At 53.3% G+C, this 25920-nt stretch overlaps 10 protein-coding genes across 10 annotated transcripts; 4 read left to right on the top strand and 6 right to left on the bottom strand.

The window, feature by feature from the left end:
• Window positions 1-16: 16 nt before the first annotated feature.
• Window positions 17-709, top strand: UBC2 (Ubiquitin-conjugating enzyme E2 2; the record flags this gene model as incomplete). Its single annotated transcript, XM_064840512.1, has 3 exons — window positions 17-123; window positions 225-449; window positions 586-709. The coding sequence occupies 3 exons, from the start codon at window positions 17-19 to the stop codon at window positions 707-709; spliced, it is 456 nt and encodes a 151-aa protein (XP_064691962.1).
• Window positions 710-1328: 619 nt separating this feature from the next.
• On the bottom strand, window positions 1329-1912 carry LTS14_007822 (uncharacterized protein; the record flags this gene model as incomplete). The annotated part of the gene is made up of 2 exons (XM_064840511.1): window positions 1329-1532; window positions 1595-1912. The coding sequence occupies 2 exons, from the start codon at window positions 1910-1912 to the stop codon at window positions 1329-1331; spliced, it is 522 nt and encodes a 173-aa protein (XP_064691961.1).
• A 625-nt stretch (window positions 1913-2537) lies between these two features.
• On the top strand, window positions 2538-3917 carry LTS14_007821 (uncharacterized protein; the record flags this gene model as incomplete). The annotated part of the gene is made up of 2 exons (XM_064840510.1): window positions 2538-2868; window positions 2893-3917. The coding sequence occupies 2 exons, from the start codon at window positions 2538-2540 to the stop codon at window positions 3915-3917; spliced, it is 1356 nt and encodes a 451-aa protein (XP_064691960.1).
• Window positions 3918-4019: 102 nt separating this feature from the next.
• Window positions 4020-4802, bottom strand: LTS14_007820 (uncharacterized protein; the record flags this gene model as incomplete). The annotated part of the gene is made up of 1 exon (XM_064840509.1): window positions 4020-4802. The coding sequence occupies one exon, from the start codon at window positions 4800-4802 to the stop codon at window positions 4020-4022; it is 783 nt and encodes a 260-aa protein (XP_064691959.1).
• Window positions 4803-5710: 908 nt separating this feature from the next.
• On the bottom strand, window positions 5711-7452 carry LTS14_007819 (uncharacterized protein; the record flags this gene model as incomplete). Its single annotated transcript, XM_064840508.1, has 3 exons — window positions 5711-6821; window positions 6878-6941; window positions 6993-7452. The coding sequence occupies 3 exons, from the start codon at window positions 7450-7452 to the stop codon at window positions 5711-5713; spliced, it is 1635 nt and encodes a 544-aa protein (XP_064691958.1).
• Window positions 7453-8324: 872 nt separating this feature from the next.
• On the bottom strand, window positions 8325-9797 carry LTS14_007818 (uncharacterized protein; the record flags this gene model as incomplete). Its single annotated transcript, XM_064840507.1, has 3 exons — window positions 8325-8798; window positions 8854-9444; window positions 9648-9797. The coding sequence occupies 3 exons, from the start codon at window positions 9795-9797 to the stop codon at window positions 8325-8327; spliced, it is 1215 nt and encodes a 404-aa protein (XP_064691957.1).
• A 947-nt stretch (window positions 9798-10744) lies between these two features.
• Window positions 10745-15316, bottom strand: LTS14_007817 (uncharacterized protein; the record flags this gene model as incomplete). The annotated part of the gene is made up of 4 exons (XM_064840506.1): window positions 10745-13094; window positions 13492-14354; window positions 14417-14436; window positions 14494-15316. 4 exons carry the CDS (start codon window positions 15314-15316, stop codon window positions 10745-10747), a joined length of 4056 nt encoding a protein of 1351 aa, XP_064691956.1.
• A 1307-nt stretch (window positions 15317-16623) lies between these two features.
• On the top strand, window positions 16624-18285 carry LTS14_007816 (uncharacterized protein; the record flags this gene model as incomplete). Its single annotated transcript, XM_064840505.1, has 5 exons — window positions 16624-16632; window positions 16683-17084; window positions 17138-17534; window positions 17598-17987; window positions 18044-18285. The coding sequence occupies 5 exons, from the start codon at window positions 16624-16626 to the stop codon at window positions 18283-18285; spliced, it is 1440 nt and encodes a 479-aa protein (XP_064691955.1).
• Window positions 18286-18637: 352 nt separating this feature from the next.
• Window positions 18638-18933, top strand: LTS14_007815 (uncharacterized protein; the record flags this gene model as incomplete). The annotated part of the gene is made up of 2 exons (XM_064840504.1): window positions 18638-18785; window positions 18839-18933. The coding sequence occupies 2 exons, from the start codon at window positions 18638-18640 to the stop codon at window positions 18931-18933; spliced, it is 243 nt and encodes an 80-aa protein (XP_064691954.1).
• Window positions 18934-19668: 735 nt separating this feature from the next.
• Window positions 19669-22525, bottom strand: LTS14_007814 (uncharacterized protein; the record flags this gene model as incomplete). Its single annotated transcript, XM_064840503.1, has 4 exons — window positions 19669-20707; window positions 20759-21455; window positions 21597-21824; window positions 21892-22525. 4 exons carry the CDS (start codon window positions 22523-22525, stop codon window positions 19669-19671), a joined length of 2598 nt encoding a protein of 865 aa, XP_064691953.1.
• Between the last annotated feature and the right edge of the window lie 3395 nt (window positions 22526-25920).

The following is a 25920-nucleotide window of genomic DNA, read 5'->3' as shown; positions in this document are numbered from 1 at the left end:
ACAGGAGCAAAGCAAGATGTCGACGGCGGCGAGGAGACGATTGATGCGGGATTTCAAGCGCATGCAGACCGATCCTCCAGCAGGCGTGAGCGCGAGTCCCATCGCCGACAATGTCATGACATGGTATGATCATGCCACTGCTATCTCGCCGCCCTCTCCATGACCTGTCCCCATCACACTCATCCCTTCCACGGGCGCAAGACTAACACCCTTCCTCTGCACAGGAACGCAGTAATCATCGGCCCCTCCGACACACCCTTCGAAGACGGTACATTCCGACTGGTCATGCACTTCGAAGAGCAATACCCCAACAAGCCGCCGGGAGTCAAATTCATCTCGCAGATGTTTCATCCGAATGTCTACGGCAGTGGGGAGTTATGTTTGGATATCTTGCAGAACCGATGGAGTCCGACGTACGATGTTGCGGCGATTTTGACGAGTGTGCAGAGGTATGTATGATGAAGAGTAGAGATTGTGGAGTTTTGGGGCAGGTTGGAGACCTGGGAGCTGGTTGATGAGGATGTTCGAGAGAAGGCAGTAGGTGCTACCTTTTGCGGCACATGCTAACGATCTGAATATGCACAGTCTCCTCAACGACCCGAATACATCTAGTCCCGCGAACGTCGAGGCGAGCAATCTGTACAAGGACAACAGGAAGGAGTATACGAAGCGTGTACGCGAAACGGTCGAGAAGAGCTGGGATGATTGAGCTGAGCAGGAAGGGTGTGTGGAGAACACGAGGACAAGTGTGAATGAATTTCACTAGGCGGGTTACCCAGCAAGCTTACAGCGATGAAGGCATAGGTCATGATTACATGAGTGCATTCTGCATGAGCGAGGTGTTGGCTACTTCTCGGGCTCAAGGACAGCGTTTAGTGGCATATTAGGAGTGTATGTATTGCTCGTTATACCCAAACAAGTGCAGACATAACCTCTCGCACGAATGTGATCATCATCGCCACACCGCAGAGGAGCCCCACACAGCAACAGCTTCAACGGGCGCTGCGGAAGCGAAACTTGAAAGAGAATCATGCACGAGGAAGAGTATGCTCGAGCAGCACTCAAGTCGTTCTGTCGCCACAAGTTCTTGGCAGACCCTAGCCTCTGCACGCTCGTCCTTCTTTCTGAGCCAGAAATTGGGCCGCCATCTTCGCTTGTTGTTCGAGTCCTGTCACTCTGCCGGCATGAGGATTGAACCCTGCTTGTGCGGAGCATCATCCAGGTTTTGCCAGAATATGCTTCTAACAAGGAGCTCGAGAGGTTCTTGCGTTATCCTTCGTGATCGGATGTTGACTCAAACTGAGGATCACGAGCGTCCAGCTGCACGTTCACGCGGAGAGTCGTCCATATATCTCTGGAGCCAAATACGAACCTTTCTCTCCCATAGACCTCAGATATGTGCAAACATCAGGACGCTGGTCTCGTAGAGATATCAGGGGCAGAAACAGCTGGTTGCCTTGATTATCCTGGAGATTGAGCATCTCTTCGTACGTCGACCATGTCCAGCCTTCGCACTTTTCAGGTTCGAGCAGCTACATCAGACTCGATGTGAGCAATGAAGATTCCTCGAGAAGGTCATTCTCATATTACTAACCTGAGCCTGTTGCGGCTGGTCCCCTACAACATGGGTCGTTTGAGCAATCATGAAGATGGTGACATAATGCTTGCGATCTTCCCGAAAGAAAGTATTCGTGGCCGTGAGAAAGTAGGGGTTACCAAGTCGTATACCGGCCTCTTCTTCGACTTCTCGGACGGCACACTGCTCTAAGGATTCTCCGTGTTCGAGATGTCCTCCAGGCAAAGCCCAAGTATCTGCTCCGAGGCTGCCCTTTCGCTTGCCTATCAAAAAGCGTCCACCACGTGACTGCTCGAACACGAAAACGCCAACGCCAACGCGCGGTGGTGCTGTCATGATCGACGGCAGGAAGTCGTTGATAAGAGGGAGCGGATCGTCCAATGAAATGAGATGTGGGTAAGGCGCATTGCTTAGTCACGGCGCTGAAACTTGTCCACTTTGCTTCCTGACCCCTCACGATGGTGATCCTACTTCATCGAACAAACTCGACACGAGTGTAACGCTGTCACGCACGATCGGCGGTGAGTACCGGTAGATCAAGGTAGGGATACCACCATTCATTCAGTGCACCTCCTCTCCTCTTGCCAACGCTCGCATTGACCATCTCATTCAATCAGTCATGTACCGACTCTTGGGTTGTAGCGCTCTTATCATTGTCACTGCGTGGGCCCAGTCTTTCATCGGTGGTCAGTCTGGTCAGTATACTGATATACCAAGATGGTGCGGCAAGCCTTATCAGCTGGGCTACCCAAATTACGACCCGACTGGTGAACTTGAGCCTCCGAAGCCATCACCATCGCCAATGCTCCTCGTACAGGTACAGCCTCGCCATAGTATATACGACTCCTCTGAGCGTTATGGAGAGTTCATCGTAGACGCCGGTCTATCTTATTACCACGGACAGCCATGGACGAATGCCACCCCAACAGATGCTGGAGGCTCTGCGACTGCACCCTTCGGCATGCTGGACTTCGACATTCGTCTGGAAGACAACGATGAGCCCCTGGCATCGAACAGTGTTGCGGTCAACACCACGAACAATGTGGTGCAATTTGACTTGACTGTGCTACAGCCACGGCTTGAGCCATATGACATTGTTTTGTACGGGGCACCGCCTTCTTCATATGCGAACGAGTCATACACTGCCACGACCAAGATCTACTACCTGCCCGCGAAATACAATGGAAGCACTGTCAAAGTCGACAATCTGTATGGTTGCTTAGTCGCGGCTAATCACGTCACGAACTATTCGTTTGTCGATATCTTGCCTTTCGGATTCTACACGGATTGTGGTGGGTACCTAAATTACAGCTTAGCCAACGTTACTGCATACAAAGATCTCGGCTTCAATGCTATCAACCCCGTCTGCTCATTTCTGGATGGTGATCTCGACAACGTGTTCAATTGGATGGATCAGCTGGATCTATGGTACCAATATGACATGCGGCATATTTTCGACACCGGCTTGAACACATCTCAGCTGATCGAAGCTTTGCCACCCGTTAAGGATCGCTCGAACTTGCTGAGCTGGTATACGGCTGATGAGCCAGATGGGTGGCAGTACGCTCTGAATCAGACGAAGATTGCATACGACATCCTGAAGGAGGTGGATCCATATCATCCCACAGCGTTGGTCTTGAACTGCGATAATTACTACTTCAACGAGTACAGCTCGGGTGCGGATTACATCATGGAAGACGCCTATCCCGTGGGCATCAACGCTACCTATTCGAAGTGGAATACTACATGCAACGAGACTTATGGTGACTGCGGCTGCGATGATTGTATCGGCGAACTGCAAGATGTCAGCAATCGTCTCGATGATTTCTTCAACTACCAGCTTTGGCTTGGCGAGACACAGAAGCCACTGTGGGCTGTCTTGCAGGCATTCAGTGGCGAAGGCTACTGGGCGAGAGATCCTACGCCCGATGAGACCTGGGCTATGATGTTGATAAGCTTTAATCATGGTGCTAAGGGCATCATGAGCTGGACTTTCCCGGCGAGCACCACTCTCGAACAGGCACACGGTACTATGGCCAAGGTCGCCACGACTTCACCAGTCTCGGGTCTCTTAGTCGGCGCACAGCCTGTCCGTATCGTGGTGCCGGGACATGAGCTTCTGGATGTAGCTTATTGGGAGGTTGATGGGACGATAATGCTGGGTTTCGCGAACCTGGATTACGCAGACAGCAGCGAGGATATCACGATTGAGCTTCCCATCGCTATCAGGGGCGTGACGAGCCAGCCTTGGGGCTCAGTGGGATGGGAAGTTGCGGACGGCATGCTGAAGACGAGTGAGCTTGAAGGTCTGGCTACAAGCTTTGTGATACTGTGTGCTTAGAGACGCATTTAGGATACGTTGGTCATCAGTCATGTAGTGGCCATCCCTTTGCCCCTATCCGATCGGTAATCGTCAAGTCGCCCCTCACGAGACACACCTCATTCATTTCCTATCAGCCTGCGTCTTCTTCATTCTAGCCTTGGTAGCCTCCACAAACTTCTCCTCGTCGAAGATCTTCGTAGCATTCTTGTGGTCCATAATAGCCTTCGCCCATTCACTGAAGTTGGGCAGACTGTCCATCTTCTCCACGAAACTCTTCGGCATTATCTCACCATCTCTAGCGAGGGCATACAGTCTCATCACAAATGGTGCGGCGAACAGGTCCGCGAACGTCAGATCCTTGCTGCCTCCAAAGAAAGGGCTTGCACTGGCCAGGAGTGGCTCGATCTCCTTCTCTGCCGCCTTCATCCATTCTGTCACCTTGGCGTCTTTCTCCTCGCCTTCTTTCGCCATGATGAGGGGAAACATGAGGGTCGAGATCTTTGTCTGCCAAGTGTCACAGAAAAACGCGATCCTTGCCCTCGTCAGAGCAGAATGCGGCGACTCCTTGCTGGCAGGCAAGAGATGAGACGGGAACGCGTCACACAGGAATTGTGCGACGATGGCACTCTCTGTGATAATCTCCTCGTCGAAAAGACCGGGCACGCTGTACTTGATGGACGGAACCAAGCCCCGAGGATTGATGTCAAGGTACCATTGTGGTCGTGGAGTGTTGAGGTCAATGATGACTTCTTCGTACTCTAAGTTCAGCTCGTCGAGAGCGATATGAGCTCGTTGGGCGTAAGGGCAGTTATGGTTGGTATAGAGAATGATCTTGGGCTGCATGTTGTGAGTCGAGTGGCCATTGGTGGCGGATTGGCCGTTTGCATTGCCGTTAGTCGCCATGATTAATTGCTTCTGGAATTGATTGCGTGATATCAAGGATGACAGGTACGATATGAGGACTTGGATGGGTATAAAAGTGTATTGAAGCCGCTTCTGATGATGTGGTGATCGAAACGATTTATCGAAGTGCCTTCAACGGTGTCGAAATCTCGATGACAAATCGATCCACATTTGACAAGGACATACAGCTGGCGGCATTAGCATGTTGTCCCGACTCCGGTTCGACGAAATATTCAGTACCCGTGCAAACACATTCGGTGTAACAGGCATTGTTGGATAATGCCGTTGCACACTGCAAGGGCACAGGCTTGTCGATCGCTCGAGGTCAGAATCGTTAGGGTCACCGACCGAATCTGAGAGAGATAGGATATAAGCACGTCGCGAATGTTAGTACGAGACGGATATGTGCAAGCTCGTTGACTTCATCGGAGCTTGCACTATTCAAGCACTACAGCCACAGTCTCACCGCTTACAAGAGTGTCGTCCTGAAAAGCTTCTCCCATCATCCTGCCATGCACATACGCTTCGCCAATAACCCGATGGTTCCCGTTGCCCACCGCACGCAGTACGATTGGGGCATTGAGACCCGGGAGTAACCAGACCTCATCCCCAGACTCGCAAGTATCTGGTGCAAGACCCAGACAGCCATCGTCGGTTGCAACAACACGCCTCAGCCTACAATGAGAAGCAATCTCATTCCAGTACGTCTCGATCCGTTGTTGAATGGACATCAGTACTGCATTGCTGTGCAGTGCCACAGGATCGTGCACCTCAACCATGCACAATGCTTCAATGTACTCTTCGAACCAGAGTCGTACCTGTCTCCTGCCAGGCCAGAAGCTACTCTTTTCGGCCTTTTCAAAAATCCGAAGGTGTTCTTGTTCCAATCTGGTCAGCTGTGCGTCGTGTTACCCGTAGAACAGCATCCGGAGTATGGCTGACATGGTGCTGTCGATAGCCACGCAGTGTCCGAATTGTGTCCTGAAATCTTCTTTGGCTCGTGTCACGCTTGGCGAGCCACCAGCAAGGACTTCGGCCAGCTGTTGTACCCAGTCAAGATCCGATCTACCTTCGTAGAGTCCCTCTGCGAGAGCTAGGAGGCGCAACATATGATAGCCGCTTTCCCCGCATGCAGGCTGGGACTGACGGACGGTTGTCAAACGGTACCCGTCGAGATGCAGATGGCTTTGCTGGTCCACAAAGGTGGACATTAGCTGTTGCCCACTACAAGCATCCCATGCCGATGCAGGTGCGACCACATCGAAAGCTGTCTGTCTCCTCGATGGCACTAGCAGCCGCTTTGCTCGACAGGAGTAGTCGGGTGCCCAAGACGGTAGCTTTTGCCCCAATGTAGCCAGCGATACCGCCTCGTCGAATTGCTGAGTCCGCTCCGCCTGCCCAATGATGGTCAGACTGCGTGTACCTTTGATAAGCCAACTTGTGAAGTCAATATAGATCGGTCCTGCACTCAGGGTGTAGTCAGACATGGTTGTCTGGGGAGTCACCAAGACCGGTCCTATCACCTCTAGGTATACTACGACCAAAGCCAGAGGAGCGAAGACGCAATCTCTTGGGTCAGTCGTATGCCGACCTCTGCACGTCTCCACCAGATAACCAGATAGTGCCTCTACAGTGTGTGCTTGTTTGCCATACATCGTGGTGCCCCCAACCAGGAGGTTCGATATAGCATGCTGCCGTATACTTCGATCCCCCTGCCAAAGTCGCAACGATTCGCAACCTATAAGAGCCTCAGCGCCTCGTTGTGAGACGAAGCCGCACCGGTCGTGTATGGGATACGCCCATCCCATTCTGCTGATGAAATCAATGAAGGCTGATAGATCGGTACCCTTGCAAGTTTGACTACCTATCCACATCATACTTGAGGTAGCGAGGGTCAGCTCTTGGAGTGTCCATGCTCGACTGAACCATGCACGCCCGAAATTCTGACCGATATCATACCACTCCAGGTCAGTCCAGGGTCTTTGCTCAATGCGCTCGAAAATCGCTGGATCGTTGAACCTGTATATGGCCGTCAATCAGTAAGCTACACCCTCAGACTAGACTAAACTGTCTACCTTGGACGGATCTCTTGTTCAGAGGCCTCGTGAGTCCCAGTCAACTTCTCGCGGAGCGCACAGCCTACCAGAGAGGGTCAGATTCTATCTTCGAGCAGTTTCATGATAGTGATACCCAGACGCCCAATATTCCGCAAAGCCAGCCTCGACTCATCATCCCCAATGCCAAGCCAGCAATGTACACATCGAGCCTTGTGAAAAACACTCCCCATCAACCTCACCTGTTGAGCTCGCTCCTCCAGATCATTCTGGTTGATACATATAGCGTCTGCCCACAGGAGCTGGGCCTCAGATGCCGTGCGAAGTTGCTTCAGCGCCTCGTACAGATTTCTGCCAACGGGTAGCTCGTGTCCCGAGCACATTATGTGGCCAATCCCATCCGGCTCGCCAGGCTCAGATTTCCAGGTATAGGAGACGGCATCGTATGATGCCTCATTGTCCGGGTCACTGAGATCCAGTAGGCGTAGACTGCACTCCACGATTTCAGGCTGCTGGTCCTTAGAGGAAGTGGTGGAGAGATCAAGCACCCGGATATGGTTCGGCGACGGGAGAGGCTGGTAGAATGAGCTTGCCATGGATTGTTGCGGAGCCAGGTAACAGCTCAAAGAAGCCGTACTAAGCAAGATATTGGGCGCAAGCGAGATACTTGTCGCTCCAAGATAGAGGGAGGGCAGCAGTTGGCCATGTAAGTCTGTCGAAGTTGCCAAAGTGTAGGCAGCTGAGACTTCATACCCGCCGTGTGCTGTCAGGTCGTGAGGCTGGCCCCGATGTGGCGCAGCAAGCACTTGATATCAGGTACACATGCGGACGCATGGTGGAGCAACCAATGCGGCGAGGCTGAAGTTGTCATCGCGGCATGGCTGAAGACTACAGCCGACGTAGTCATGGTTAAGAGGCGTAAGGGATGAAGACGAACGGCAGCACAGCTCAAACGAGGAAAACGAAGTTGTCTCGGCGCGAGGACGAAGTCGGCTTTTCTTCAGCCGATCAACGTCAGGCAGGAGCAGCTTTGTGACCTCACCTTGCCTCAGCACGGTACGACGATACGCCACACATGAAACGCTGATGACGGCCATGAGGACCAGAGCAATATGAAGTAGAAGTCTCAGGTCGCATTCAATCTCCACGCCTACTCTCATGCTACAAACGCCTCAGGCAATTAAAGAAGAAACAGACAATGCTTCATATGCTCGCTCCCCATCATGCTCATCGCTTCGCATCGCTCAATTGTGCCAAGTAGTGCCATACCAGGGGATGTTATTACAATGCGTCTCCACGCTCCGTCTCTAGGTCCGCAATTCGTTCCGTCCTTGGTGCATCACTCGTTAGGGTGTTTTCTCCTCTCATCTCAGGTCTGATTGTCAGGTCGGGTGAAGCTGCAAGTTGTCGCAGCCCTAGCGCCCAACCTCATCGTACTGCTTGATTGAATTCGCTTCATGGCAGTCATTTACTGCAGAACAGGCTCAGCAGTACGGTGCTCAGCCTGCATCGCATCCTGAGCATGACCAGGAAGCTCAGTAGCAGGCGCACTAGGCGCGCTCCTCAAGCTCTCCTCGGTCCTGTCGGCGGTCTCAGGAGAAATAATACCCTGGTTGACAGCCTGCTCCTTAGCAGCAACACCCTGCTGCACAGCCTTCTCCTTGGTCTGTCCAACCATTTCAGAGGCACGGGCAGAGTACTGCTTGAAAGTCTGCTGGCTCGCTTCCATGGCCTTGCTGGTATGCTGAGAAGCCAGGTCGCGAACTTGTTGTGTCTGTTCGTTGACGATCTTGCCGGCGTTCTCGAGGTGAGAGTCGATGAGCTCTTTGTTGCTGATGTAGATCAAAGGCACGAAGTAGATGACGGTTGTGAAGAGCAGAGCGAGACCCCAGGCTGGAGTGACCTTAATGAGAAAGTAGGTGGTAAGGGCCGAGGCGAAGGCCTGGAGACGATGTTAGTATGATATGAGTGGAAGGTGGGTGAGGAGGAGAACATACACCAATAGTAGCAGAAATATTCTCAGCGAACAGAATCCTCTGGAACTCGATGACGAAGAAGTTGACCAGCTGCTCCAAATCACCTATCATGCTGTCCAAAGTCTCGCGAGGGATGGTGTAGTACTGCTTCGGCCTCATCTTGGTAGCCATACCCTGGCCGAACGCCACCCTACCAGCGACCTCGGCCGCGGCAGTAATACCGAGCACGATCCAGGTCAGGCGAAGACTGTAGCGGACGATGGGGAGGTAGCGGAAAGCGAAGATGGCAAGGACAATGGCGGCGTAGCTGATGGCGGTGGCACGCGGGTTCTCCCACGAGAGCAGGGTGTAGAACATGGAGTGGTAGTGCGTCAGAGGCTGGCCGGTAGCAGTCTGGGTGTTGGGAGTCTGACGGGAGTTGGCGAGGTTGGAGAACTCGTTGTTGACCGCAGCGGTCTCTGCGCGGGCCTTGTCGGCCACGGGACCGTTCTGGATGTTCTGCACGGTCTGGGAGTTCTTGACGGAGTCCATGGCGGATTGTGCGTCTGATATGAGGGACATGTTAGGAGGGACCTGCTTTTGTGGGATGTTTGGAGGAGAGATCTGCTGATACTGTTTGGTTTGCTGTCAGCAGTGTACAAAAGAGTGATGTTTAGAGGCAGCACGAATGAACTATGAAAGCTGCAGTAACGTATGCCTCGCAGTGAAGGACAGATCTCGATATGCCAGCTGTTCACCGGAGCTCTTGCCAGTGCAGCAGCACTCTTTGGGGGGACCGGAACTCGGGGTTGATATTGTTGTGGGAGTGCTCTTACCTTACTGTTCATGAGGTTGTTGGCAGTGCCCTTGGCTTGCTCGGTCATGTTGCTCTGTCCACCGACATTGCTCTGGACATTGGCAGTGTCGTTGGAGCCGTCGAACTTGCTGTAAGGATTGAGATTGGGGTATTGTTGCTGGTCTGCCATGTTGGAAGTTTGCTACGCTGTTGAGGAGATTTGCTGATGTATCCCTTCGTGGTCGTTGATGAAGGCTTTGATTCAGGTAGTTGATTATGAAGAGATGATGTAGTTACTTGTCACAGAGGAAAAGAGCTTGAGGAGGGGTGTTGATCCTGGAACAATTGTTTGACACTCGATTCTTGATTTCGTGAGCCGCATTCTCCCACACACAGGCGCCCCCTGGCCCACATAGCGTCATAAGCAGAACCGTGCGCCACCTATAGCATCATATTGGAACCTGGAAATGCTGCTGAATGAACCTCCAAGCACTACGGATGGCATGACATAGCCCAGCATACAGGAAGAACATCGCATTCATCATGCAGTGGGTCACGATGTTTCTGTTCCGGGTTGTAGAGAAACGCAAAGACTGAGCACAAATAAGAAGTCATAGCGTGGCCGCGTCTAATTTGCATGTGACTGTGGCTTGAGTATGCCAAGCAAATCCTGACCATTCACTTCGCTTGAGCTAAAGGAAACACTATGTCGAGGAGAGCGAGCCCGCACTCTTCATGCACTGAAGGAATCTGCGGCTGCTGAACCTCCCTTCACAGCGGACTACGGATGTCTATTCAAACTAATTCTTAGAATCGTCCTCGACCTCGTCCTTGTCTTTTCCACCCCCTCCCCGCTTGCTCACACACGACTGCCAGCGATCGACCAACGAAGCTGGCACGGTGTATGGAAGAAGTTTTCCTTGCAATCACTCACATGTGAGGGTGCAGTCGTTCTGAATGCAACAATAGTCTTTTTAAATAAGTAGAGGACCTCGTAGACTCGTAGGGCTCTGTACCGTGTCAAGCTGAGATCATCAGTCCTGCCAGAGCCACAGATATGCAAAGCGCCATCCAACACCTTCGCTAAGCCTACCAATCGCCTCATCGCTCAAAGAATCAATCATCTATCTATGTCCTCTACTCGTCAACAACCAAAGTCCACCTCTTCTTCGGTCCCTCCCCAAAATCCCTCCTTACCTTATCACCACCTGGCTTAGCACCCCACAGACCCTTCTGGCTCATTGTCCTTCCCAGAGATTGTGGGGGTTGAGCAGGCAAATCGCTGACGTTTGATAAGCTGGGCTTGTGGTCGTGAGTATGCTGGACCTGAGGCGGACTGCCATGGGTTTCATTGATGCCGTTGGTAGAATGCGCCAGTGCGTTTTGGATCATGGCGGGTGGCAGAGGCGTATCTGCCGCGCCGTCGAGGGCCCCGGAGAGGGCGAGGGACATGGCCGTACTGCGGCTCGAGCCTTCCGTATGGTCTGAGGTAGCGGCTTTCGCAATGACACTGGCTGGAATGCTTTGAGCAGCAGCACCAGCAGGTTCCGGCAACGCCTCGCCTACAGACTTCTGATCTGACGTGGCCTCTTTCGCCTTCAGCACCGGCGTACTGCCAGCTCCAGGCGGTGTCCACAATCCAGGACTTCCTGGCTCACTTCGGCCAGGTACAACAGGCAGAGTATTACTCCTACCCAGTCCACCGGAAGCAGAGCTCAGAACAGGAACCGAAGGTCTTCGGACAGCGGAGCCGAGCATACTGCTAGTACCGCTTCGACTGCTGCTACTGCTCCGGGATGAGTCGGTGAGAGACCAGTCCGCGAAGCCTGTGTCGGCTGCTTCTCTCCCATTAGAAGAGCCTCGCTGATCTTGTAGTTTAGATGGTGCCCCAAGGCCGGATCGCTGATCATCTGATCGTGACGATAGCGAAGGAGCACGTCTCGGATCGGCGCCTGGTCGGAGGTGTTCGGACGAAGACACGAGCTTCATCTCATATATCGACGACAAACCAAGATCCAGGCTAACCCTCCTTGCTGCCTGGCCAGATAATGTCTCCTCTGGACTCGGCGAAGGCCCAGGATTGCCTTCCACGTCACGGCTTGCGACAGGAGGCAGTACCACGTGAGCATTATCCCTCCTCGTTGCCACAGTCAGACTAGCCATTCCCACGTCGAGCAACACGGGTTGTCCCGTTAGCGCACCAATCAACGCATTACAGCCCGCCCCATGGGTAACTAGCACCACCACCAGATCTTCCACCTCATCGTCATCATCATGTACTTCAGCCTCAAGCGCATGTCTCTCCGCCTGGTCAAAGCCCAGCGCATCCTCAGCACGATCATCAACATTATGCTGACTGTACCAGTGGATCAGATGATTCAGCCCTTTCCTAAAACGCTTATGCATCTGGCTCCATTCCTCGCCCAATTCGCCTCCATCACCCCAATTTTGGGGCGGTCGAGAAGAATCCCACTGATAATCTACGTTGACGCAGGATTGGCGGGCGTGCGCTATGTAGCCGCGAGGGATGTGGTCAGAGCTTGAGATGGCATAGTGTGGTGTTGGTGGGACGTAGACTGTAGTCTCCGGTTTAGGTATGCTGGATGTGACCGCCTGAGTAGCGTGATTCTGTCGGAAGGGCGATCGTCGTCCAGAAGCACTGTCGTTGCTTCCAATGCTACTCATGCTACCTGTGCGGTCGCGGCGGGAGGGCGATGGTGGAAGGGTGTCTTGAGGCTCCTCCCAGTCTTCGCTTGTGCTATCTTTGCTGTCCCCTCGTAAATTGCTTGCGCCGCCCCATAAGCTACTTTGTGAAGTCTTGGTTGAGATCGTAGGTGTGAAGATGTCCACAGATTCGTGACGCATGAGTTCTGCCTTGGCTGTTGCTAGCATGAGTGCACTCGGTGGTGGAGGTGTGATGTGATCGAAGTATCCTGGGTTCAGCCACTCGCCTAGAAAGGCATCGACTCGTAGCTTACATCTCCTGTGTCTCTTGTGCTCCGCTAGGACGCGTCTTGCAATCACGTGAGCAAAGTCCCGCGGCTCTGATATGGGTGCAAGATTTGGCGAGCCCTTGCCTTCCAGTGCTCGCAGGCGAGGCGAAGCAGAATGTAATGTGTTCGGCGTCCGACTCCTACTCGTACTCGGTCTACTCCCTGCTTCAGATGGCGGTTGGAACTGAGCCATGCCTGCCGCGATGGCAACACTCGTCTGCACGCATCGCAGGAAAGGCGAGCTGTGTATCACTACCTTGTGCTTCCTTTTGCGCTTTCGACTCTCGTCTGACCGCGGACTTCCGCCATTTCTCTGCGCAAAGTCGTAGCTCGTCACTCCATCGCCCTTCGTGGGTTCGCTAAGCGCATCGTTCGTTGCCTGCTCTCGCGCATGCAGGAGACTCGCTATTCGTACACCCAGGCTTCGGGACTGGTTCCAGCCGCCATAGGTTAGTGGAGGGTCGTAGGGTGTCGGCGTAGACAGATGCCATTGACTATCTGCAGCATCTAAGCGTGGCCCATGTCGAGCAATGATGACAACTGCTGGCGGTATTGTCATCATGCTCTCATGCCACACTCATTTTGTCTCGTATTGTGTGCGAGGTTCTGGGCACAGGGTGCTATGGTGAAGATTATGGCGAAGGATATGCGGCAGATAATTATGGCAGGGTCAGCCGCTCGAGATAAATTTACAGCAACGTGGAGAAGGTGGAGGGTGTTCGGAGATTCGAGCTTGGGGCTAGGCCCGATCAAGAAGGCACGGTAGTGAGTAGATCGCCATTAGGGCATGCACTCTACCCCAGAACACGACTTTACAGACACGGTAGGTAGTCAAGGGCTGAGATCCTGGCAATAATGTGCAAAAGAGTATGCTTTGAAGGGTCCGCTTACCCTCCAATCATGACAATTCTCTCCTCAACCCTGGGACAGATTCCCTTTGTCCAGTGGACGCCAAAGTCTTCTCCGTGATCTTCGGCCATAGCTGGATGACCTGGTAACTTGGCTATGCGCCACCACTTCCTCATAACCCTCCTCATGATCATGAGTTCTCGCTCACGCTTTCCCGTGTCCTGATGTCCATTCTGAGGCATGTTACGCACAGCTGGTAGATCAGCTCGATGACTGTGCTCGTCTTCGCTGTCGGAGTGCTGAAGGATATGTTCGTGGGTATAATCGTACTTCAGGTGATTTTGCCGGGAACTGCCAGACTGTAGCGCAGTCCTAACAAGTCCAGCACTGCCGCTCTGAATTTCTCCCGCTACCGTCCTGCTGTGCTCACGGCTTGTAGTCGGCAAAGTCTCGCCAGGCTTGACAGGCTCCCTGACAAGATGTACCTCATGAAAATCCTCATGCACATTCGCCCAATGCCTCCCCATAGGCGCACTCCAGTTCTTCCATCTGCCGAGAATCTTCAAGGACATAAAGTACTGTCTCAACAGCATACTAATCAACATGCCCGTCTCATCACCCACAACGCTTTTCGCCACCCCGCCATGGTACTCGAGCAGGAGGGACGTAAAGCCGTCTTTACCTCTGACCATGTACTCTGTCCTAGCCATCGTGTACTCCTTCTCAAGTTGCACAACCTCGCCGTTGATCTTTACGTTGCTGCAGCGAGAAATAGCAGGTCGTGCGGGATCAAAGCAGAACGTGATGCCTGAGACTTGTGGAAAGCGACCTTCGAGCGCTGGATACTTGCTCACGCCGTTCTCCAGCGCTGCCACGATGGCTGAGAGATGGCTGAGCCCTTGACGCTAATCACGACGCAAGGGTTTTCGAAGGGAAAGCAATCGAGTATGTCCTTGATGCGGAGGACGCCAGGAGGGTAGACTTGATCTGTAAAAGAAAGGTTAGAGGGCGGCCAAGGTGGATTTGAGAGGGACACGATCTTACCTCCTCTTATCGTACCAGCTGCCATCAGACAACAGTCCGCATTGTAGTGATACCGCATAAAATCGCAGACCCAATTACCCATGTTACTTTCCTTCGTCCTCACAGTCGTGAAGCGAGCATCAAGTGGTGCAACCGTATAGCCGATCGGCTTCTCAAGCTTCGGGCGCAGACTTGCTGTGATCTTCTCCACCATCTCATCTACTTTTGCATCGGGACTTATCGAGCAGACGACATCCCGACGCACGATGCGAAAGTTCCAGGAAGGGCCAGATCCCACGTTCTCGTTAGTTCGCTTCCATGCCTCGAGATATGAGAGCTGCTTAAAGTCAGAGCCAGAGCGGAGGATATGTGTACCATTCGTCTCTGAATGAGCATCGTAGTGATCATGTCCACTAAGGATGGTATCGACAATGCCCCGCTCCAGAGACTCAGCCAGCTCGATATCGTTAGGCTCTCTTTGATGGTTAAGCGCAATCACAATCTCAGCACCCTGCTTCCTCAGCTCCGCCGCAAGCTCTCTTGCAACCGTCTCAGGCTCCAGGAACTTCAGGTTAGGTGGAAGAGTATTGATCGTGTCCAGCCACTCCCTCTCAACCAAACCCATCACACCTACCTTCAGACCATCAGAAGTCGTAAGCATAACACTCTTCCGACAATTACCCAACGCTACACTCTCCCCATCATCATCATCAAGCGCATTCCCACACAGCCACGGAAACTTGCACAGCCCAGCCAGATACTCGAACTGCTCAACCCCAAAATCGAGATCATGGTTTCCTAAGCAGGCCGCACTCGTTTCTGATGCATTGAGAGCAGGAATCATATGCTTGCCCTTGGTGACACTGCTTTCCAGGCTGGGGTTGAAGGCATCGCCACTGAAGAGTGTAAGACATGACGGTCCAGAAGCGTACTTTTCAGAGTGCTGGTAGTATTTGCAGAGAGTCTTGAAGCGGGCTATACCGCCTACTGGATCTCATGAGCCGGGCGAGATGTGGTAGACGTCGTTGAAGTGCAGGAGGTGGAGTGCTGGTGGTCCGCTCTGAGGGCCTGGGTCGTGGGTGATGGATTCTGGAGAATGCTGTGAGCTACTGTTGTGTCCATGGCCTTCCTGAAGATTATAATCCTACCTCCTGGCGAGAGCTCACTTTCAATTGCCATGACTGTCATCTTTATCACTTCCTTCGTGGAAAAAGATTACGATAGACTTCTTAAGGCATCACAGTAATGCATGGACGCGAGGTCGGATCTTTGCGGACGCCTTGTGACTTGATGGTTCGTGACAATCCCGCCAAACACGGACAGACATGAACCGACTGTTGGGGGCATTATGAGGGATGGCTTTGGAATGTTTCAAATTGTGGCAAGAGCCAAGGTGACACAGCGATGGACGCTTGGCCGCCAAGCCCGCTTCATACTTTCATCTCAACTCCTTCTTCACCATCAAAGGCCACTTCAGAAGCTTCATCATCCCTGCGGCCTTCTTGTCCAATTCTGAAGGCTTGATCAAGTCCGAGGATGTGGCATACCATGTCTATGGTGAGGGCCAGGGCCAAATGATCTGTTATCCCACGACATCTCCTCTCGGCTAGCCACGATATCAACACCTAGTGTGCGAGCCTGGGCCAGCATCTATCTTCCCTGATACGAGTCCATCGACGACGCATTTCGTGTTGTTATCGCAGAGATGTGGCAGCAGAGATGTGGCAGCAGAGATGTGGCAGCAGAGATGTAGCATACAAGCTGGATGGCACCGGAAACCATTATCCAGGTAGATTGTCGGCATCCTCGTTCCTGCGTCATCCTCCGACAGGACCACTGTAAAAGCTTAATGTACGCCATATTCTGCCGTAGGACGACACCGAAACACCAGGTAGCCACGAGGTAGGACATTGTGTGCGGGGATTGCAGATCGCATACTATTCCCGAGGTACTGCATAGCAAGGTGCTGGAATCATATGGATATCATCACTGGAAAGTATCGCTGTTCTTCTTTCATCAGCTTCATGCTATCGCCTTCGAACAGCGACATAAGGCTGATCGGCCAGACTCGCCGCAACCATGAGAGGAATACAGCTCAGGGGACGAACCTTGTATCTGCTCATGAAAATAACATGTGGTGTTAGCTTCATGATGTATGGCGTGAGTATGCCCGAGAACTGATTTCCAACTACAGGCTAACGGTGTTGCAGTACGATGCCGGCGTCCTAGGTGGCGTACTACTTCACCAGCCATTCTTAGACGCCATCGGCAACCCAAGAGCAACATATACCATACCCATGATTGTGGCCTCGTACGATCTAGCAGCAGCGGTCACTGCTGTTGTTATTGCTTTCTTCTCCTTCCGGATGGGTCGTCGTGGTACTGTCATCCTTGGTAACCTCGTTGCGATTTTGGGCTCGGTTATCCAAGCATCTGCATACAGTGTTGCACAGCTGATTGTAGGACGGCTATGCACTGGCTTCGCTATCGGTTGCATATCCAGTGCCGTACCTACATATCTGTCTGAGACTGGTGTAGAGATTGGAGATCGTGGTCCAGCTAATGCTTTCAATGCCATCTTACTCATCTCTGGTGTCCCGTTGGCATATTGGGTAGGCGATCCGTACATATGGCGTTGATCCGGAGTTACGCTGACCACTACTAGATTGACTATGGCTTCATCATGATGGACAATCAAGCAAGCTGGCGTGTTCCCATCATATTCCAATGCATCTTCGCCATCATCTCAGGTGGTACCATGTTCTTCCTCCCCGACACACCTCGATGGTACTATGCAGTCAATCGATGGGAGGAAGGCGATGCCACCCTAGCACAACTCAACGATGCCGACGTGTCGTCCGAGAAGGTCCAGCGAACGAGACAAGAGATTCTGGCATCGATTGAAGCAGAACTCGAGGCCAATGCCAGCTTGAATTGGAAGCCGTTCTTGACCATGGGGATTGTTGACAAGACACGACTTAAGATCATTCGGCGTTTGAGTATGTGTTTCTGGTTACCGATGATTAGAGAGTGGATGGGGTCGTCTTTGTTGGCGTACTACAGTAAGTCGGAAGCAGGGTAGCTGGAGTATCGGTGGTAAATGATCCTGACAAGCGACTTTTCAGGCAGCGTCATCCTCGCCACCGTTGCCAAACCATCTCTCGTCTCGCTTCTATCAGGAGTCCTCAACATCTTCTACGCCCTCGGTTGCGTGCCACTGTACTTCACAGTCGAGCGAGTCGGCCGGCGCTCTGTGCTGCTATACGGTGCTATTGCGATGACCGTCCTGATCAGTATCTTCACTGCACTTGCCGCTACCGGACCAGAGCACCCAGCAATCCAATGGACCGCAATCGGTATCTTGTTCATCTTCTTGTTTGTCTTCGGCTATGCGTGGCAAGGATGCGTATGGCTTTACTGCTCTGAGATTGCGCCACTCGAGTATCGACATATCGGCGCTGCAGCAACAGCGTCTGGGGAGTGGCTGATGACCTTCATCACAGTGTTTGCAGGTCGTGAGTGCTTCGATGTATCATCAAATCCGTATACACAGCTACTGACACTTTGACAGCCATTGGGTTTGCACAGATTGGTTGGTACTTCTGGCTTTGGGTAATCTCTGGCAATGTTGTAGCTGTGATTTTCGTCTACCTACTATGTCCCGAGACTGGAGGCAAAACTCTCGAACAAGTCGACTACCTCTTCGTTCGCAAGGGCTTACCAGGGCTACGCAAGGACTTCGACGTGACTGAGGAAGACATGGAGGACGCTTTCGAGGGCAAGGAGAAGGTCGGTGTTCAGCATCACGAGTAGCCTGCGTCAGCGACAGGCTGACAACTCCGGTTCTTCGCGGTCTTTGGCTCGTTTTCATCGTCAGTGATCAGCAACCCCGATATGTCCTTTGATGTGACACCGCGGCCGGCCGGCACGGCTGCGTAGCTGCTTGCTGCGCTATTGGAAACAACAAAATCCCCATTCACTGTCAGCAAGCAAGTCACATGCACAAACATCGCACTAAAGCCGAACACAACCCAACCCAGGCCCTTCTTGACAACAAAACGCCCCCAAAACTCTTTCCCAATCTCACGCTACTATATCTTCAAATAGCAAGTCAACGAGAAACTACCCACTCCACACCAATCAACCAATCCCACACAAACAAAACATGGGTATCTGCTGGTCCAAGACCCCCGGCCACTCTCAGCGCCACCCCCAAACCACAAACATCTACAATGACGTAATGCTAGCTGCTGCCCGTCGTGAGCGCGTCACTAAGCGCGAGGAGGTGAGGAAGAAGAGGGAGGAAAAGAAGGGTAAGATCGATTATTCTGAGAGGTCCCGAGTAGAGTAGCTAACTCTTATATAGTTGCGGCGGCCGCCAAAAAGGCAGGGGCAGATGACGGAGCTGGGAATAGTGGTGGAGTCCTGTCTAGGGGTTCTGGCATTGATGAGAGCGTGTGAGGGGCACTGGCGGCGAGTGTGCCGGCGAGTTCGTGCGCAACGGCGCCGGGACGACTGAAAGTTCGTCGTCAAGGGTGTAGAATACTTTCGGTACATTGGTAGACAGTACGCCAGCAACATCTTTCAAACATATCTTGGGGATTGGTCGAAAGTATACGACAGTCGTAGTGATGGTCCTCGAAATATTGGCGGTTCACACGCTACCAGATCCTCCTCACAATAGTCCTGGGAAGGCTCAAGTATGCGCCTTGACGTTGAGTGATGTTACCGTAGTGGTAGGCCGTGGACCAGCAAAAGAACCGATCAATTCGCGCAGAAACTCCTGCGTATGCCACGACAGCGACAGCGACAGCGACATTAAGCGACGTTGTCCTATCAAAGGACTTTACGCCAGCCAATACGTCCATAACGGCGCGGGAACACAATGGCGGTAACGGCAGTAACAAAAGTGAGAAGGTGAGGTGAGAACAAGTCCTTACCGAAGCTATCTCGACTATAGCATATCTTAAAACCATCGATATGGTACCATATCTGCCTCGAACGCAAGCACAAAATTGTCCCGTAAAGCCTCTCCTCCTCCGCACCAAAGTATCTCGCTTTACCCTCTCAGAAATATCACCGCTGCAAGTCGTAGCTCCCATTGAGCTTCTTCGTAGCTAAGCTTTAGCTGATTATAATGATACTGGAAGTTGTGTAGACGCTTTCTTGATTGACCGTAGGCAGGTAGGTTGGTTTTCAGCGCTCACGCGACATCTCGTCCGCGTACGGACCGGGCATAGCAGCGCCTCCGTTAGCAGGAGCAGTAGCAGTCTCGAAAGCGTTACCGATGAATTGTCCAGTCGTACTATTGTGACGAACGCCGGCCTGAATCGATGCGTTAGGCAAGAACGGAAAGCCAAAATTCCGCAGCTGGGTCTCGTAGCCTGCAGGCTGATGGCTATGGCGGTACTGACGCACATGGTCTTCGCCGACATCGCCTTGTGAGCCCGGCGTGATAGCCTGACCTGGCATCCCTGGACCACCGTTCGAGCGAGGACGAGTGCCGATGGGTTGCTGAGATTCACCTTGACGACCCAGGCCAGCGGAAGCAGGGTTGATGGGCGAGTTGGCGTTGTTCCAGGGGGAAGGGGAGAAGTCGCGGAAGTTGGTGCGTAGGGGTTGAGTAACGGCGCCGGCTGGTGTAGGAGGAGCAACTTGGGTGGGATACTCTGGGAACATGCCCGACCAGTAGCCGGTGCTGCCATAAGGGCTCGCCTGCTGCTGTTGCAACTGATGCTGCATTTGTTGTTGTTGTTGACTCATGGGTGCCTGCATCGTCGGTGCCGTTGGCGACATCAGAGCTCGTTGGTCTCCACCACGCTCGTAGTAGAAGTTGTAGTCGGCCATCGAGTTGGTTGTATCTGCGCCTGGCTGAACGGCAGGCGCTTGATGGACGGAGGATGAGGGCGCGAAGCTGTTGGCGACACCGGGGATGCTTGGGTAGTTGGGGTCGTACGTATCGTAGCCAACGCGGTAGGGAGGAATGGCGCCGTAAGGATCGGGATCCGCACCGTATGCCATCGTGTATGAGTTGTTGACGCCGCTGTTGTTCTGTGTAATGGCCCCTGGACCGATGCCGCTTGGTGGCTGACCCATCGCCTGCTGCGAGAAGCTTGCTGGGTTGACGGCGGAGAGCCAAATGCGTGTTTTGTAGATGCGGTAGAGCTCGGTGATCAGATCTTTGAAGTTGATGTAATGGTCTGCGTAGTAATAGAAGATGAGTTTCTGGAAGTCCCTGCGATGGGTGTTAGTTTTGAGGTTCGATGCAGCAGGATGCACGACATACCACTGCCACTCAGCATCCAAGATCTCCATCTGCAAATGCAGGTGCGCCACCTTCTGCTGACAAGTCCTCTTCGCTTTCGCCTCGTTGCCCTCCTTCTCCGCCAGCATCTTGATCTCATGAGCATTCGCAAGACGCTTAATGGCCTTCGGCTTAAGACTGGCATTATTCTCGCGAGGCATGCCTTGCATCGTGTTTGGCGCAGAAGCCAGCAGGCCACGCGAAGCAGCCATGGCGCTACTTTCGCCATAGAGCTGAGCGTTCGGGTTGACGTTGGAGGGGGCGTTGTTGACAGAGAACATCATCAGCCATTTGTACTGTTCTTCCGCGTACTTGCGGAGGTAGAGGCGGGCCTGCTCCTGCGTGACGTTGGAGTGTTGGACTGTACCGAGGTCTTGACCACGGTCGGCTTCAACGATGACGATGTCGCCTTCGCGGATTTCGAGGCCGGTGCCGTCGAGGAGGTAGAAGATGCCGACGCGCGAGCACTTGAAGCTGACGACGTAAAGCTGGCGGCGATTGCGCTGGGGTTGACTGCCTGGTGGACCATAAGCTGGCGCGATTGCAAGAGCAGAACGCGGCGGGCGACCGCTGGCGGCCTCTTCGGCGCTGATGTCGACGAAAGGGACTTTGTACATGGAGGGGATGTTGAACCCATCTGGATCTTCGTTGTACCGCATGGTTGTGTGTTGTTGATAGTCTGTACGGAAGCAATGTCAGAACCCGGGCATTAGAGGTAGCTATATCGCCGCCTAGTAGCGTCACGCGGTGTGGTCTGCAGAGTGTAGTGACTGACAGAGCAGAGTGAAGTGAGCTTGAGTGAAGGATCAGATCAACTTACCTCCTTGAACAATATCTGCACGATTTCCCAGTGGATTCAAGCCGTTAGTAGCGGGAACACGAGCGTGCGAAGGTCGTTGATCGCGAGAGTATGCGAAGCCCATATCGTCCGAGAAGGAGCCGCGGCGAGTTGGGATGTCAGCCAAGGAGTGTCGGCGAGATTCATTAATGTTTGGGAGGTCACTCCAGCCAAGATGGCTTTCCCATCGAGCTTTGCGATTGGGAGCGTCTGCGTGGTCATCGATATCAGCAAACGCGCGCAAACTGCAGGGTAGCAGACACCAAACGACGCTTACCCATAGTCAATTGAGATAGCGCAGCTTGCAGTCTCCTATCTTCATACTCGCCTGCGCCATTGCCCATTCCATTCGAGCCCCCGTAAGCAGCAGAATACGTAGCGGCGCGTTGCAAAGCCCCAATCGGTGGGTGCGAGACGGTCTGCGTGAGATGTCCTCCGAAATCAGAGTCCGCATCAGCTTCTGTCTCGTTGTCCTCCGCCAGCAAACCCAGCGGAAGCGCTCCTCCAGCTTGTCCGGCAATATGAGCCTGTAAAGCTTCGCGCTGGCCCTGCGAATGCGATAGAGATCTATGTGCCTTTGGTGTCGGTTGCAAGGGGATCGCAAACGGCAATGCGCCTTGCCCATCGCTGATAGAAGGCGAAGGTGTATTAGCTGTCCGCAAAGCACTGTGACTCCCCGGCGCCGTCAAGCGCGCTTCTCGAGCAGCGTTTCTTTGCGCTGCCTCGGATAGCTTCAAGCTACCCCTTCTCTGATTACCTGTCGCCCAGATACCGCCACCAAGGCCAGACATGCCGTTCTCCTTCCGCGGCAAGCTGCCAAAGGATGTAGAAGACGGCCATGGTCGTTCATCCTCTGACGACGCCACCGCCTCGGATTCGGGCGTTCCACCTCTGCGAATAGACTGCGACATGATATCAGCACCCTTCCACCTCCAGCCAGCGCGACAGGAGCACCATGGAGCGCACGATGACCACGACTCACATTCATTATGATACGAAGAACAACCAAGAGCAAGATCTACAACAATGCGGGCACGAATATTCTGCGAGGATAGTCAGCGAGGGCCTGCGGGAAGGCGAGCGACTGGACATCAGCGACGTGCGAGATGTAGCAGGGCAGGGATGTCAATGATACGGCAGGCGTCGATACGGGACAATGCTTTTCCAAGCAGATCGGTATGTAGGAGCTGGATAAACGCTGCTGGCGGGTGGATGTCGGGATGAGTGCGGCGATGGCCACAGCATATCTCCATCCACGAGACACCTTGCTGGCTCAGAGCAAAAGCACTCGCGCGACTCATGCAGTCTCTTTGCCAACGAGATGCCAGCCTCGAGAAGCCCAATAATGCCGGGCCATGAGGCTCGCCAGCACCTATCGCATGGTTGGTGCGCCCTCAGCTGCAGATAGTCCAGGTCCCTCACAAAGTCGTGCATGGCTGCTGGATGAAAGAGAAATCGACTCACCAAAATCAAACGCTTCCGGTCGTTACTGTCGTTTCCAAGCTTCTAGTCTATGTCTACTGGATAAAGCTGGCGCCACATTAGCCGGAGCTCATGTATGCTTGATCGAGGGCGGACATACCTTGAGATGTGGTGGAGCTACTACTACATAACAGTCGAATGGTCAGAAGTCGTCTATGCCGTATATAAGTCTGGCATATACTGGTCAGCATATCAGATATGTTTCATGTGATCTCACCATCACCAGCCACAGATAAGATCGCAACAATACAAGCATCGAGGAATGCATACCTATGAGCATCGCCAGGCCCGAACAACAACCAGTATATGCGCAACTAAATCCCCGGGTGAAGTTCAGATCGGATGACGTGCCCTCACATGAGAGGCAGGAGTTGCTGTTTCGCCCAGGTCCACAATCCAGGAGCTCGCGTGCGGAGAAATCTGAGGTGTGTGGGGAAGGAAAGACAGCGTGTCTGCCACGCGCAAAAGTCCACTTGGTATCTTGAAGCCGGGTCAACGGACCCCTCTTTGATCGTCGATGTCGATCGTCGTTGTCGACGAGTTCGATCCTGAGCTGAACGACGTCGACGAGCTCGTCTTGTCGATGTGTGAAAGGAAGAGGAGACGTTATGCCAGCGGCTCAAGTTGAAGTGGATTCGAACTTAGTGGGCGCGTGCTGTGCTGTGGGGAAGACCAGACGAACGGGTGGCGCGCTTGTAACCGAGACTTTGGTGAGGTTTGCCGTCTAGCCCGTCGGATGATAACCGAGATCCTTCGCCTTTTGTCGTCCGAGCGAGACCTGCAGGATAGCCTTGGATATCTGAGTTTCTTGCGACAGACCTGTTGGCCGTATTGTGTGAGAGGGCAAGAATGCAGAAGGAGAGAGGTTCATGCAGCTAAAGTAGGCGGTAGCTCGCGGGCCCTGCTGCACGGTTGTTCTTCATCTCTCAACCCAGCCCTGGGCTAGCCAAGGTTCAGGGGCTTGTTGGAGAATGCGGAGAAAGTGATCGTGACCAGAAAAACGGCGGCAGGGTCTTTGGTACATACCCGTCTGTTCCTATACCTCTGACTTGAGAGTGCACGCCATCACTCGTGCGGCTGCATGCATGCTCTTTACCCTGCGCTTGCACGCATTGGGAGCAACGTGGACTGTCACTGCCACGGGAGAGTTGTCTGTACAGCTTGATACCGCTGTGAGGAGGCGTACGTAAAATTCTCCACAGAGCCAATGGCACACGAGAGCAGACCACCATTTTTCGTCTGGGTGATCGTCCGGGGACGAAACGATTGGCGTGATCGAACGACTGGGATTGTGGACTAAGCCCTGCAGCAGGCACAATTTCGACGACGCCAGATCGAGATGGCGCCACTCCAGCCGTACTCTATAAGGTACCTCGACATGCTGTTGGTTCGAGGCAAAACGATACCGTAACCATACAGTACCAACAACGACCGCACTTCCCGCCGTGCTTGCCATGGCTGACTACGACCATCGTCTTCAGCCGGCAACGGAGTGTGCATATAGTACTCTCTCTGTTGGAGCTATGGAATCTGGATCACATGACAGCATCGAACCACACATGCGGTAGCTGCCAGGCCACGACCATAATTGCGGAGAACCTCGACAGCTGTTTTGTGAGCTTCGAGCTCGGAGTAAAACATGACTTTCCTGGAGCTAGGGCCAACCGGCGCGCCAAGCAGACTGTAAAGGATGTCGACGCTTCGAGCGTGCTACATAGCCAGGTTTGGGGCCGCGATAGCTCGCCAAGCAGACGAATGTGATGGCGTGCGAGCTATATGCATAGCTAGATCTTCAGGCCACAACAGCTCGCTCAGGATGATGTAAAGCTCGGTCAAGCGAGCTACCAGCACAGCCGGTAGGGCAGACCTCACAAGTCGGCATCCATATCCCTTGACTTGTCAAGCACCTGTACCTGCGGCACAGCCGATCGTGGGGCAATTGTAGCTCTCCCACAGAGGACTCTCGACCTGTGTATGTATGCTACTACACCGCAGGCGACTCCAGGATCATGCGAGCTCACTTGGGATAGTGAAGATCTGCTCCCCTTCCTCTGCAACACGGGCAACACTTGGGCCCTGATAGCTCACCAAATGTGTTTCCTCATGATCGCCTCCGCACGACTTTATAACTGGGTTTAACTAGCACGATTGGCCAGCTATGCGAGCCACCTCAGCTTCCTCCTTGATCTTCGGCCTCGCTCTTGCGGATACATCCTTCGCCGACATCTTCATGATCTCGCATCACGTCTTTCTGTCCTTGAGGCTCTGTCGTCTGTCCCGAAAGCTATAGTTGCCACCTGCCTCCTGCACTTCCGCCCATGAGGCAAACTGTTCCCATGCTCTTTCTCGATTATCTGGCCCACAGGTGCGTTATCACGCCTTGGGTTGAAGTGGTCACAGTGAATGCATTGTATCTGGGGCTCACACGCTCGCCCGGACCGCCGAGATCACTGCGAGCCTATCCTTGTTGGTTCCGCGTGGGCGCGATGCTTTTGCCACTTGTGCTCTGTCCTGTCGAAGAGCATCGCGTCACCTTTGCCGTGATCGCGCTGTACGCAGTCCGAGGGCCTACTCCTTCTGTGTCCGCTGTTCCGATGCAGAGATCGTACAGTATATCAAGAATGACTCCAGATGCGACGACCCTGTCAACGGCACTTTACACAGCCATATCAAGATTTCTCGAGGTGCCTGCTTTTCACTCCACGCTACGCTACGCTCTTACTGCTCTTACTGCTCGCTGCTCATCAAGCGTCGCGGCTATCTCCTCTTACGGGTGACACGTCTATACCGTCATGGCGGCAGTCTACATGATGTAGTCCACGCG

Source organism: Recurvomyces mirabilis (assembly GCF_035927965.1).
Source record: "Recurvomyces mirabilis strain CCFEE 5264 chromosome Unknown scaffold_22, whole genome shotgun sequence".
Classification (NCBI taxonomy): Eukaryota; Fungi; Ascomycota; class Dothideomycetes; order Mycosphaerellales; family Teratosphaeriaceae; genus Recurvomyces; species Recurvomyces mirabilis.
Note: the sequence above shows the minus strand (reverse complement) of the source record. Positions and strands in the feature narration are given on the sequence as shown.